We start from the raw sequence: 13,612 nt of genomic DNA on the forward strand, positions 1-13,612 counted from the left end.
ATGAACCACCACGCCCAGCAAGGACCCTTATGATTACATGGAGTCCACCAGGATAATCCAGAAACATCTCGTTACTTTAAGGTCGGCTAATAGGCAACCTCAATCCCCCTTTTTCATGTAATATATCTAATGGTTCAGGGACTAGGGCATGAACATCTTTGGGAATGGGCTGAAAGGGATTATTCTGCCTACCACAGATGGGCAGTTCTATTTTTTCATATGTCTACATTTGATCTCTCCAGTCTGATGAGTCTCAAGTTCCTTGAACATGAGAGCAAAATGTCCCCTTATTCCCTAGCACCTAACGGTACCTGACAGGGGAGAGCTTTTCAGGTGTGCTAGTGGCCAATCCAAGTTGACACAAAAATGACTACCTTTAAAAAGCAACTTGATTCTCATCCAAGGCCCCTCTCCCTGCTAAACCACTCTGCACTGTGAAGTAGGTCCAGATTCTGAGAGTCTTGATGTGAAGCAATGTGAACAGCCATGCCTTTTGTGCATTACCTGAGTCTGCTGTATGAAGCATCAGCCATCGGATGGCAACATTACAGTCTCTTAGGCAGTTCAGAAGCCTTGGGATATTGTCCAGAACCATCTCCTCCCTTAAATAACCTTCTTTTAGAAATTGCTGCACTTGAGCATGCACTCTTTCACTGACAGTAGCATATCTGCTTGCCTGGAAAAGTCAAAAACTTCAATTACATTTAAAGAGTCATTTATCTTGAAAATAACTCACATTCAAATGAATCCACTGACAAATGGTAACATTTCTATATATGATGAATGACATATGGACTCCAGTTATAGGGCTCAAAGACAACATTTTATATAACATGAATGACATGGACCACAGTTATAGGGCTCGAAGACAAAATTTCTATATAACATGAATGACATATGGACTCCAGTTACAGGGCTCAAACATGAACATTTCCATATAATTTCTATATAAATAACATATGGACTACAGTTCTAGGGCTTGAAGACAACGTTTCTATATAAGATGAATAACATATGGACTATAGTTCTAGGGCTCAAAGACAACTGGCTTATTGAACATATTTTAAAAAAGCAATTGACTTAGAATTCTGAGACTACTTCCTAGTTCTGGCTGTGGATAAACTTTGGTGTGACTTGGGGCTTAACCCCTGTGTATGGGTTTCTTCAAATTTCCAACAAAGACTTGGACCAAGTAGTTCCTAAGAACTCTTCTATTCTTAACTTAGATGAAAAAGAAACGAAGGCAGAAGCTCAACTGCTTGTTCTTGTTAATACTGTTGACAAAGAAGGCAGAACAGAGCAGAAATACTTCAAAGTTAAGAGTTCTTCTACAGGTTTATGAGAGCTTAGCAAAAAATACACCTTAGTATATCAAAAATGAATTCCCAAACCAGCTTTTTGGAAATTTTGGTCATTCTGCTGTACTTTAAGCAAGTCAAATGTTAAACATCACTAACCTTGTCAAGTTAGTTTAAATCTATGGTATCAAGAAACCTCTTAAAAATGTCACAAATGAGAAAATGCAATTTTAGAAAGGGATTTTAGTAATGAAAAATTAATGTTCTGATGTTGGTAAGTATACAAGTGCCACTTTCTCTAATATAGTTCTAGGAGATGTGCCAACATTGAAATTGCTTTGTGCATTATTTATGGAATTCAATTTATTTGAATAGAACATGATGAAGTTTTTTTGAGTCAATATTGTTTTATCCACACAGGAAACTCAGTAACTGAGCCAGGATGAGGAACATAACCATTTAGAAATATCAAATATGCTCCCCAGTAAGATTTTATCTTTATTCCTCTACTTACTCGGATGTTTCCTTCTGCCTTGTGTAAGAACAAAAGAGATAGAATATAAGCATTTAAACTTTAAGATGAATGTCTTGAGTCTTGTTGCTTATTTGGCACATCGGAAATGACAAATTTAAATTACAGTGACAGGACATATTATATGCATTCAGTTACCATCTTCATTCATCCTACTGATAAAAGCATGTTAATTCCAGCTATTGGTAAAACCAGCTTTGGCCATAAGAATACAGTCTTTAAGCAAAAGTAAACTGAGTCAATTGGGGCATAAGCCACGCTTTGTCTGAGGGTACTGAATCTTCCTTAGAATCCTAATCTTCAATTTACATATGCCATATAACTTAAAAACCTACGATCACTTATCTTATTCTAACCTATAAAATTCGCCTTTTATTTTTATTTTTATTTTTTATTTTTTTTTGAGACGGAGTTTCGCTCTTGTTACCCAGGCTGGAGTGCAATGGCGCGATCTCAGCTCACCGCAACCTCCGCCTCCCGGGTTCAGGCAATTCTCCTGTCTCAGCCTCCTGAGTAGTTGGGATTACAGGCATGCGCCACCATGCCCAGCTAATTTTTTGTATTTTTAGTAGAGACGGGGTTTCACCATGTTGATCAGGATGGTCTCGATCTTTTGACCTCGTGATCCACCCGCCTCGGCCTCCCAAAGTGCTGGGATTACAGGCTTGAGCCACCGCGCCCGGCCGAAATTCGCCTTTTATTAATCACTGCATTAAATTGTCTAAGTGATTATTTTCCAAATTCCTTGGGAAATCTACTTAGCTTATTTGCTACTTCATAAACCAGGCCTGCAATTATTGGAGAATGTCCCTGGATTAGAACCTACCTGTTCTCTGACATTTGAAAGGTCCAAGGTATTGTTTAAAGCAGTTTTTGCAGCTTTATAAGGTTCCCAAGCATCTGCTAGATTAACTGTGATCCCCATGTAAATACTAATTACCTGAAAGAGGAGACATTCATTCAGTATTTGTTAACTTCCTACTCACTTCAAGGCAAGGGGATGGATACGTAAAAAGTTACAGAAGACAATACCCACTCCTTCACGGTTAAACTCCATTCCAACGAAAAATCAAGATTTTCCAAATGTATAGGTAAGTGTTCCTGATTGTTAAGTAAGTGTTCCTGATTGTTAATTCCCCCTTGTTAATAAAGGCCTCTTTATACCTATTAATGTTTCTTTTTGAAATTCTCTATCGTACAATATTAATGTATATTAATGTTTTCTCACCAGTTGTTTTATTGGTTGGCATTTTCCTGGGATATCTTTTTAAAAATCCCTTTCAGTGTGCCAGGGCATTTTTTTAGATGTGTATCTTATATGTTTCATGTAAATCGATTTTGATCTTTTTTTTTCTGAGATAGTAGTCTTGCTCTGTCGCCAGGTAGAGCAACCTCCATCGTCCAGGTTGAAGCTATTTTCCTGCCTCAGCATCTGGAGTAGCTGGGACTACAGGCACATGCAGCCATGCCCAGCTAATTTTTTGTATTTTAGCAGAGACGGAGTTTCACTGTGTTGCCTAGGCTGGTCTCAAACTCCTGAGCTCAGACAATGTGCCTGTGCCTGTTGCCTTAGCCTCCCAAAGTGCTGGGATTGCAGGCATGAGCCACTGCACCCAGTCTTGGTCTTTTTCAATAATAAGTATGTCTTTAATTATAGTGTCATGGTCAAAACTTCTTTATTAAACTCAGGAACATGAAGCCACACTATCAGTGTTTTCCTCTTGGTTGCTCAACTCCGAGCTCAGTAATATGATTCACAGTTGGCCAGGAACCATCACTTGCTAACGTAGGCAGTCCTCATACTACCAACAAATTGAAGGTCCCTCATAACAGACAGTTAACGTGATTCAAAGCTGATATAGAAGCAGAACAAAATCTGCTACCTACAATTATGATACAACTCACTGAATTTTGTGAAAGCCTCTTTGTGTAAAGAAAACATTTCACATATATTAAGTATAAAGCAAGTTTTATTCCTATAAGAATATTTTTGGCCAGGCATGGTGGCTCACACCTGTAATCCCAGCACTTTGGGAGGCTGAGGCAGGTGGATCACTTGGGATAAGGAGTTTGAGACCAGCCTGGCCAACATAGTGAAACCCCGTCTCTACTGAAAATACAAAAATTAGCCAGGCATGGTGGTGCACACCTGTAATGTCACCTACCAGGGAGGCTGATGCAGGAGAATCACTTGAACCTGGGAGGCAGAGGTTGCAGTGAGTTGAGATTGCACCACTGCACTCCAGCCTGGGCGACAGAGCAAGACTCCGTCTCAAAAATATATATATTTTAAAATGAAACAATGCTTACAAAGATACAAGCATATCCTTGCAATAATATAAACTTTAATAACTCATCACAGTTAGCTTATAGGTAAAACTTTATTATAAAAGTGAAATTCCTATTCACAAAGTGATGAATTAGATGAATTCAGCTAGCTTACATTCAGAAAACAGAATAATAAACAAATCCTTACACAACTTAGTTGTAATCTCAGAAGGTAAAACAAGATAAATTTTAATAAATGGTTTAATTTTGAGAGCATCCATTTTAGAAAAAGACTAATGGGTTCTTCAGGATATCTCCTGGCTCATATATTCCTTCATGTTACAATTACAAAATTTTCAATACACTTAGAGCAACTTTACCTAAGTGATGTTATGTCTTGTTATTTACAACATTACAACCTCTGGGTTAAAGGCCAAAAGAAAGGGAAATTAGTTCTCTAACACATTTACTGTAGGGGAAAAAAATTAGCAATACTTGCCCAATTATCTGGAAAATATTTATCCACGATCTCTCTCATTTTTGCTGGATGGGTGTGAAGAATGGAAGGGTCAAAGTAGAGAATCACATACAGCATGGCAGCTTGGTTTGCCAGGGCTGTGCTGCGATGCTCCGGCAAAGGATACGCTGAGACCTGCAATATTGAGACAAAACCCCAGGAGGGAGCTGTTGGCAATATTTGCGTGTAGACATGCTCAAATTAAACTCTCTGGTTGTAGGACACATCAGTTTCTCCAAAGCCCATCACCTTTCAGGATCCTGGACACTGGAAGCCATTCTCAGACTGTGCCACTGCTTGCCAAGATCTTCCTTCTTATCCTTAATCCCATAATATTCTCTTCCTTCCAGCCCTTGACTCTACTGCAAATCTAAGTCTTCTCTTAAGAAAAAAAAAGAAAAAAAGTCCCATCCCTGTGTCTCCCACCACTTGTCCTTTGTCGTATCTTTCCCGTTAGAGACAATTCTTAGAATTGATAGGCTCTACCAGCTGTTGCTATTTTCTCACTTTCTGTTTATTATTCAACTCGCTGAAATTTGACCTCCAACATCATCCCCGTGGAATTCCCTAAGGTCGCTCACGACCTCACAACTATCCAATTTGCCAGCTTCTTTTAGGACTCCCACTTAAATTCTCTGAGGAATAAAACCCTCTCCTCCTCTGGTTTCCCAGATACCACTCTCTCTTCTCAATCTCCTTTGCTGGGTCCTTATCTTCTAATGCAGTTGTTCCCTAGGGGTCCATCCCCTCATGTACTAGAAATCTGGGGCCGCACACAGCATATATTAATTACCTTGAGCTCCCATAAGCAAGAAGGAGAGACATTGTTATAAGGACAGACATAGCCATGTCACATGAAACCTGCAGGCAGCAATGTGGCCAGGCCACAGGCAGTGGCTAGGACTGGAAACCAAAACGCCTTCTTTCTCCCCCTGATGTGTGGGCCCAACTTTTCTCTCCCTCCAGGCTACTCTCCATATACAAGGCAGAATGAGGCTGCCTGCAGACTCCCAGTTTTGCATATTGTAGGTAAACTCCATTCCAGAAACTGGTTCTCAGACCCAATTCCAGATTACCCGGAGACAGAGAATCTGATCTATCAGCTATGACCAGGAATGGGGGAGGTGTAGGACAGAGAGTGGGGTGAACACATAGAACAACCACAATTGAACCTTTGTGCTAATAAATAATAAAGGTCATGGGGCAAGGAGAAAATAGAAACACACTTGCTTTCAGAAAGACGTGGAATAAGAGGTGATCAGGAATGAGACACTCTGAATTCACATGGACCAAATTCAAATTATGGCTCTGCTACTTAGTAATAGGAACTCGAGGAAATTATTTAAGCTCTCCAAGTCTTATTTTGCTCAACAGCAACATGGGGATAATGCCATCTACTTTACAGGGCTGTTGTGAGGAACAGAGAAATGGTATAGGAACAAAAACCTCCTTTGTGGCTGGTTTGGACTGAATTCTCAGTGAAAGGCAACAATTATTACAGAGACTTGGCATCTGCTGATTTTGAATTGTCCTAAAACAACAACCAAAAAAAACCCTCTTATTTATACTTAACATATTCACACAAAAAACTAACAAGTTACCTAAAGAACTGCAAAGATCAGGTTCATTCTGTGATAAATGATATCCACAGTTATCACAGGCCTCTTTACTCCCCCACCTTTCTTTTTTGAGACAGTTTTGCTCTTGTTGTCCAGGCTGAAGTGCAACGGTGCGATCTCGGCTCACCAACACCTCCACCTCCCAGGTTCAAGCAATTCTCCTGCCTCCATCTCCTAAGTAGCTGGGATTGCAGGCATGTGCCACCACACCCAGCTAATTTTGTATTTTTAGTAGAGATGGGGTTTCTGCAAGTTGGTCAGGCTGTTCTCGAACTCTCAACCCCAGGTGATCTGCCCGTCTTGGCCTCCCAAAGTGCTGGGATTACAGGTGTTAGCCACCGCACCTGGCCTCTTTACTCCCTAATAATAATTTTTACAAATATTTAAAAATATAACATTTAAAATTATGTTTTCTTCAGAACAATGAAGTCAAATGGTAATTTTCTTTGGTATTGTTTAAAGAAAGTGAATAATACTACACATACTGGCAAGGGGATTGGGACAATTTTCAAATGCTGCTTGATCTTTACAGCCTTGCTCAGGTTGCCTCCTTTCCTGGACTCTTCTTACCTTCCTTTTGTCACCTGTTGTGACCTTGCTGTCACTGTTGCATGCTCTAATGGCACCCTTTGCTTCCCCTAAGATAACACCCATCCTGCTTTACTATAATCTTGTCATCTGTCCTTCCTAAGCTACAAGCTCAGTATGAGTAGGGATGTGGCCAGGCTTCTTCGGTGATGGGTCCCCAGCACCTGGCATGTGAATGGGCACATATCACACATTCAACAACTACTTCTTGAATGAATGACTAAAATAATGCATCTTCTTCCCAATAGCTCAAATCCCATCTTCTCCCTGAAACCTCTAATTCTGCCAAAATTAATAACCCTCTTTCCTTTATCATCCTGGAGCACAGCTCAAAAGGTTTTAAAAAGTTTCTAGCTGCTTTCACTCTTTTGGAAAAGAAAGAAGGAAAGGAGTAATTAAAGAGGGAAGTGAAATCAGTCTGTTAAACTGTCTTAATAGGTCTTAACAGATTTAATTCCCACCTGGTTGTAAATATCATCAGATCTCAGTCGACCAATGACCATACTGATGAAGGATTCGTTGATAGGCACTCTCTGGAAATAGCTCTCGGGATAGTTGGGTGGTCTTTTGGCACCTGGTTGGCCAGAATAACCTGTACTTCGAAGCAGCTTACAAATATCATCCATATTTGAATCAGCAGAAGATCGCGCAGCACTGAGTCATATTCACAATGGGAAACAAAGGCCCAAACCACACATATTAGAAACTGAAAAGTCCAAAAAAGACAAGAATTCCATTCTACTTCGACTCAATACAGTTTTAGATATGACCATAGATCCATCTATATCCTCAAGATTCAAAATTATGTGTGTGCGCGTGTGTGTCACACACACACACACACACTTATACACATGAGTGCAGTGGCGTGATCTTGGCTCACTGCAACCTCTGCCTCCAGGTTAAGGCAATTCTCCTGCCTCAGCCTCCCGAGTAGGTGGGATTACAGGCAACTGCCACCATGCCTGGCTAATTTTTGTATTTCAGTAGAGATGGGGTTTCACCATGTTGGCTAGGCTGGTCTTGAACACCTGACCTCAACTGATCCGCCCACCTCAGCCTTCCAAAGTGCTGGGATTACAGGTGTGAGCCACCGTGCCTGGCCTCAAAATTATAGTTTTGAAAGCCTGTTTAGAAGATGGGTATTCATACTATGTAAAGGTCCATAATCCCTTTTCCAAAATCTGTGGGACTGGATTTGTTTCAGAATACAGCATTTTTCAAATATAAGAAAGTAATATGGCACATAGATCATATACAATATATATTATATACAGTATAACACTCCAGCAGGGTCTGAATTGGCATCCCATGATCAACATAGGTGAATAATTCTGGAGGAAAATTTATGAATACTTACAAAAGTGAGATAAGTGAAGACTATATATAGCCTCATATCTGTTCCAGGCAAGTTTTGAATCCAAATGATTACAAGTTAGACCAGGTTTTGCTGCCAAATGAATTACTACATATATGTACATGTGTGTTGTGTATGTACTTGTGAATATATGTTTTTTCACAGCTCTTTGGATTTGAAAATCGTGGATAAAGAAGGTGAACCTGACATTTATTATGTCAATTCAAATTGAAATATATACTAACTTTTTTCTTGGCAGGCTGTTCTTTCTACAGAGATCTAATATACATGTCTGTGATTTTCAGGGTGGAATAGTAAGCTCTGAAAGAAATGAACTAGATTCAAAGAATCTGAGACTTGGAGATGATCTCCTATTTGCTGTAAGAATCTCTTTTGCCATGACTGTGACTTGGAAGTGTTCAGTGTCACTTCAATAATGAATGCTCACATTCTAATGAATTAGATGTTGTAAAGCCGTATTTTCAAACTGGGCTTGATAAGCCAATATTTTTTTCTTCTTCTTTAGACTATTTATAGTTTTTGTTTTTCCAGGTACTCTCAGAAATATAGGAAAGGCCATTCAAATCTCATTTTCAAAATCAGGGGTGTTAAAAACAGCTTGGTCAGCCAGGTGCGGTGGCTCACGGCTGTAATCCCAGTACTTTGGGAGGCTGAGGTGGGCAGATCACAAGGTCAAGAGATCGAGACCAGCTTGGCCAACGTGGTGGAACCCCATCGGTACTAAAAATATGAAAATTAGCTGGGTGCGGTGGCCTGCGCCTGTAGTCTCAGCTACTCGGAAGGCTGAGGCAGGAGAATCGCTTGAACCTGGGAGAGGGAGGTTGCAGTGAGCTGAGATCATGCCACTGCACTCCAGCCTGGCAACAGAGCGAGACTCCATCTCAAAAAAAGAAATACAGCTTGGTCAAACTGACATGAATGATCACAGATAGAAAACTCCCTTCCAATACTGATACAGCTGAAAGGAAAAGTCTAGTTGAGGAGCCTAAGATTAATTTCCTGCTGAGGACACAGTAGTAACTGGTATTGCAAAAGTATAACGTCCCCAAAGAACCCCTTCTCCTTGAGAGTCTGCCTGTTTGTTCTAATTTTTAAGTTTGAAAATGTTAATTCTACTCCTTCTCTCTTTAGCTCAAGCTCCTAATTGACTCCTTCTTAGTGACAGTTTTTTCTCTGAAACTTCACTATTTCCAACACTGACCTGGTATTCCATTTTTAGCTCATTCCACAAATTGAAAACCTGTGTGTTAGATACTAAAATTAAAAAGCTGGTTAAGGTGGCTCCTGGTTTCAAAACCTTACTTCCTGAAGAATCACAGTTCTGTTTAGATAGACACAACAAATAATTGTGGATGTGTGCTGTTGCTTGATTTGTTTTTGTTTCTATGCAAATATTTGAGAGATTCATTTTCAACCTGCCTCTGAATGACAACTTTTCAAAGTCATCAAGCTGAAAATGACAACAGAAAGTACACTGATTCCTTATATCTGCCAAGGAATTTCTAGCTGCTTTTACTCAAAAACAAAAACAAAAATGACCTTCATTAGATTTCTAAGACTCTTTGAAATTTAGCCTCAAGGTAAAGAAAGTTCACAATATAGACTCCTTTTTAAAACTGTATTTATCATTAGGGATGGTATAATCCATACCTATAATAATCTATAATATATAGAATATTTTATATGTAATATATAGATTTTAAAATCTATAATCTATTATGAAATATAATAGGGCATAATTGTTATATTCCTAAAATATGCTCAGAAGAGATAAGAATCTTACACTTTTGTTTTTGAGAGAGTCTTGCTCTGTTGCCCAGGCTAGAGAGTGCAGTGGTGTGATCTTGGCTCAGTGCAACCTCCACCTCCCAGGTTTAAGCAATTCTCCTGCTCAGCCTCCCTAGTAGTTGGGATTACAGGAACCCACCACCACGCCCCGCTGATTTTTGTAGTTTTGGTAGAAACAGGGATTCACCATGTTGGCCAGGCTAGTCTCGAACTCCTGACCTTAGATGATCTGCCTGCCTCAGCCTCCCAAAGTGTTGGGATTGTGGGCATGAGCCACCGCACTTAGCCGAACTGTATGAGACAGAGTCTCACTCTGTCGCCAGGCGCCAGGCTGGTGTGCAGTGGCGCGATCTTGGCTCACTGAAACCTCTGCCTCCCAGGTTCAAGAAATTCTTCTGCCTCAGTCTCCCCAGTAGTTGGGACTACAGGGGCACACCACCACACCCAGCTAGTTTTTGTATTTTAGCACAAAAATACCATGTTGGCCAGGATGGTCTCAATCTCTTGACCTCGTGATCCGCCCACCTCAGCCTCCCAAAGTGCTGGCCACCATGCCCGGCTGGAATCGTATACTTTCTTATCCATTTTTTTATTACTGCTGTTCACAGTACAAGGAGTATGGGAACGTAAACTGCATTTTACCAACAGCAGTGTTTTGGAAGTACAATCCTAGCCCAGGAATACCTGTATCGGTAGTAAGAAACCAGCATCCTCTCTCTGACTTCTCCTTCAATCTTTTGGTCAATGACCAGCAGCATAACTCCATATAAGTACAGTGCTTCACACTGAGAAGAGGACAAAAGCCAAAATCACAGGATTATACATCCTTAGGGAGTAAAGTTGGTAATCATTAAAAATATCACATTTCTGCAAAAAGTTTCAGATTTCAAGGAAAAGGTAGGTTTCCTTCAAAGAGCTCTTACCTTCTTGCAAAATGGGCCTTGAAGTTTATGTGAAATAGAGTTTAATTCCCAGTGATAATCTTTCAGTTGGCCTATTTTGGCTCTTTTGCTTGGGACACCAAAACAGTATCCCAATATTATGAATACCTCTTCATCATAAAGTCATTCACTTATTCAATAAGCATTTCTCAAATGGTCAGTATGTACTAGGCACCAGGAAAGATGCCTGGGATGCAGAAAGTAAGACAGAATTCTTACAACGAGGACGCTTATAACTTCCACATAACTTTTAATTGTTTTGAATTCTGTTCAAAGTCCATGTTCTAAACTCAGATATGGACCTGCCAATTCGAAGATAATTAAAAGCTCATTTCGCTTCTCTTTAAAGAATGGTATTTCATATGTATTTGTGAATTAAAGGGAAAAAGAAGTGGTACTAAGTTTGCTATTCTTGAATTTCATTTTAAATAATCACTATTACTTACCAGAAGTTGTTTTCCATCCTCATTGAGAAGCACGGTTTCTAAGGTTTGCTGAATATAAACCCCTTCATTGAGATCATCTAGATATCTAGAAATAAAACCCCAGAGCAAGTTATTAATTTATAATAGAAACTTTAACATCTTTAAAGAAGGAAAGATTTTTCAAAGATGAGGCAGGATATCAGGCATTCTGGCCTTTAACTAGTTCATGGTCCTTCATGTTCTTAAGAATGGAGTCTTATAAACTGATTTAGGGCCACCGTTTGATATTTACGGCTGTTACAAATAACACAAATATTCCCTAATCCTGATTTATGAATTACAAGTATCTAGGAGTAAAGGCAGAAAAACATGGAATATCTATCTAGTTTAAAAGTTAATGAGTAATGAATTCTTAAGAAATATAGAAGAGACAGAAAGTTAATGATAAAAATAAGTTCTTTTTCCCAATTTTCACATATAATACACTAGAATATGATAATAAATGACAGGATTGGAAGCTCTATGACTTGGCATAAACTATGTTTATTATGATACCTCACAAGAGCAGGACATTATAGTAAAACTTTAAAATTCTTAAGATGACTAGTGCCACAGGAAGAACAAGACAACTATATATGGTATAAACTAGGAAATTGTACAGTAACTCAGAGAGATTTACATGTTGTTGTGTGTCCTGTTCCCTCTCCACTATTTACTACCAGAATAAGCTATTACTAAATTGACCAGTACCTGTTTAAGTCTACAATATATTTATGCACACTTTGAAATGCTAAATAAAATCTGGTCACGATTTCTATGTTGTTTTCACGAAATTCTTCATCTAAATCCTGTAGCTCTGGTTTAGCGTCCAGTTTGCTTTCCCATAATTCTGGACCCTAAGGAAAAAAAAAAAACACATCTATGGGAAATGTCAGTAAAAGCATACTTGTTGGTGACAATTTCTACAGAGTCTTCTAAAAATTTGTTCTTATGTTCTTAAATATCTCAAACTTAAAGCGGAGCAACAGAAAGCAATGAAGATAACAAAAGCCTAGATATAAAATTCCTTTGAGAAAAGTGAATTTGAATTGCAACCAAGAGTAGCATGCTTTGAGTATGGGGCCCTTCCATGTGAAATATCAAAGTTATCTTTTAAAAATACAATTATATTGTGTTAGGGCTTTCACACAATATCTTCAACTTACTTTCAAGTTAGTAGCTGTTATTAAATTCAGTCCAAAAGCTTTTCTCTTTAGCTTTTTCCATAATTACCTATCCTTAACTGAGTTTCATGGTTCCCAGAGAAAACATGCTTTTGCAGAAAAGACAACCATAAAAATGCCAGAGGAAGATTACCTTAAAATAGCTGAAATCAAATATGATATCTCCATATTTCTGTTGATCAGCTCTGTCTTTTAACCTGAACACAGCAGGAATAAACTCAGAGAGCCTTAAAAGTTCAGCAATGATGGCATTACCACAGGACACAATCCTTAGGATTGCTTGGCCACAGAGATTGTTCTCAGCTAGAAAGTCCACCATTGTGAGCAGGACTGACTACTCCGTGCCTGGACACTGGGTATGATTAACTGGCCTCAGAGCTGGTGTCTGTAGATTATTAGATGGAACCAGGTGTGCAGAGAGATTGGCTGCTCCATTAAAGAACCTATATCCAAAAAAAAAAAAAAGTATGAAAATCTCAATTTATTCCTGCAGGTTTGCTCAGCTGTGTCAAAGAAGAAAAAAAAAAAAAAGGAAATCTCAATTTAAGGAAGAACATGTGTACCCATATGAAACACATAACATTTTTCTCCAAAACTCACTAAAAAAATTGTAAGAAATAATGAGTTCCTTTATGGGGTAAAGAGTATTTATCCTTTACTCTTCACATTTGTCATGTGGAGGGACTTTGCTGGATTGACACTCTTGGCCTCTTCTTCAACATGTTAGTCACCTCTCCTCTTGAGAAAAAGGTATGATATAGCTCATCACTGAGCTAGCGAGAAGGAACCCCTGGGCATGTGTGGCTTCAATGTACCCCACTGCTATCTAATCTCAGAAGTGGTATCTTTCATTTCTATCCTATTTCCTCTTTTCTTTTTTTTTTTCCTTGAGATGGAGTCTCACTCTGTCACCCAGGTTGGAGTGAGTGGTGCGATCTCAGTTCAGTGCAACCTCTGCCTCCTGGTTCATGGAATTCTCCTGCCTCAGCCTTCTTGAGTAGCTGGGATTACAGGTACATGCCACCACACCTGGCTAAT

At 39.2% G+C, this 13,612-nt stretch overlaps 1 protein-coding gene across 1 annotated transcript in view; it reads right to left on the reverse strand.

The window, feature by feature from the left end:
- The window catches only part of WASHC5 (WASH complex subunit 5), a 63,954-nt gene that overhangs the window by 46,954 nt on the left and 3,388 nt on the right, over positions 1 to 13,612 (reverse strand). Inside the window, exons 2-9 of the mRNA XM_003933716.4 lie at positions 12,708 to 13,017; positions 12,102 to 12,247; positions 11,373 to 11,457; positions 10,670 to 10,770; positions 7,284 to 7,476; positions 4,598 to 4,750; positions 2,657 to 2,770; positions 505 to 676 (exon numbers count right to left, since the gene is read on the reverse strand). Of these exons, the coding sequence (XP_003933765.1) occupies positions 505 to 676; positions 2,657 to 2,770; positions 4,598 to 4,750; positions 7,284 to 7,476; positions 10,670 to 10,770; positions 11,373 to 11,457; positions 12,102 to 12,247; positions 12,708 to 12,893 (1,150 nt within the window). The 5' untranslated portion in view covers positions 12,894 to 13,017. The remainder of the gene's footprint in view (positions 1 to 504; positions 677 to 2,656; positions 2,771 to 4,597; positions 4,751 to 7,283; positions 7,477 to 10,669; positions 10,771 to 11,372; positions 11,458 to 12,101; positions 12,248 to 12,707; positions 13,018 to 13,612) is intronic.

Source organism: Saimiri boliviensis, chromosome 15 (assembly GCF_048565385.1).
Source record: "Saimiri boliviensis isolate mSaiBol1 chromosome 15, mSaiBol1.pri, whole genome shotgun sequence".
In the NCBI taxonomy this organism is placed as follows: Eukaryota; Metazoa; Chordata; class Mammalia; order Primates; family Cebidae; genus Saimiri; species Saimiri boliviensis.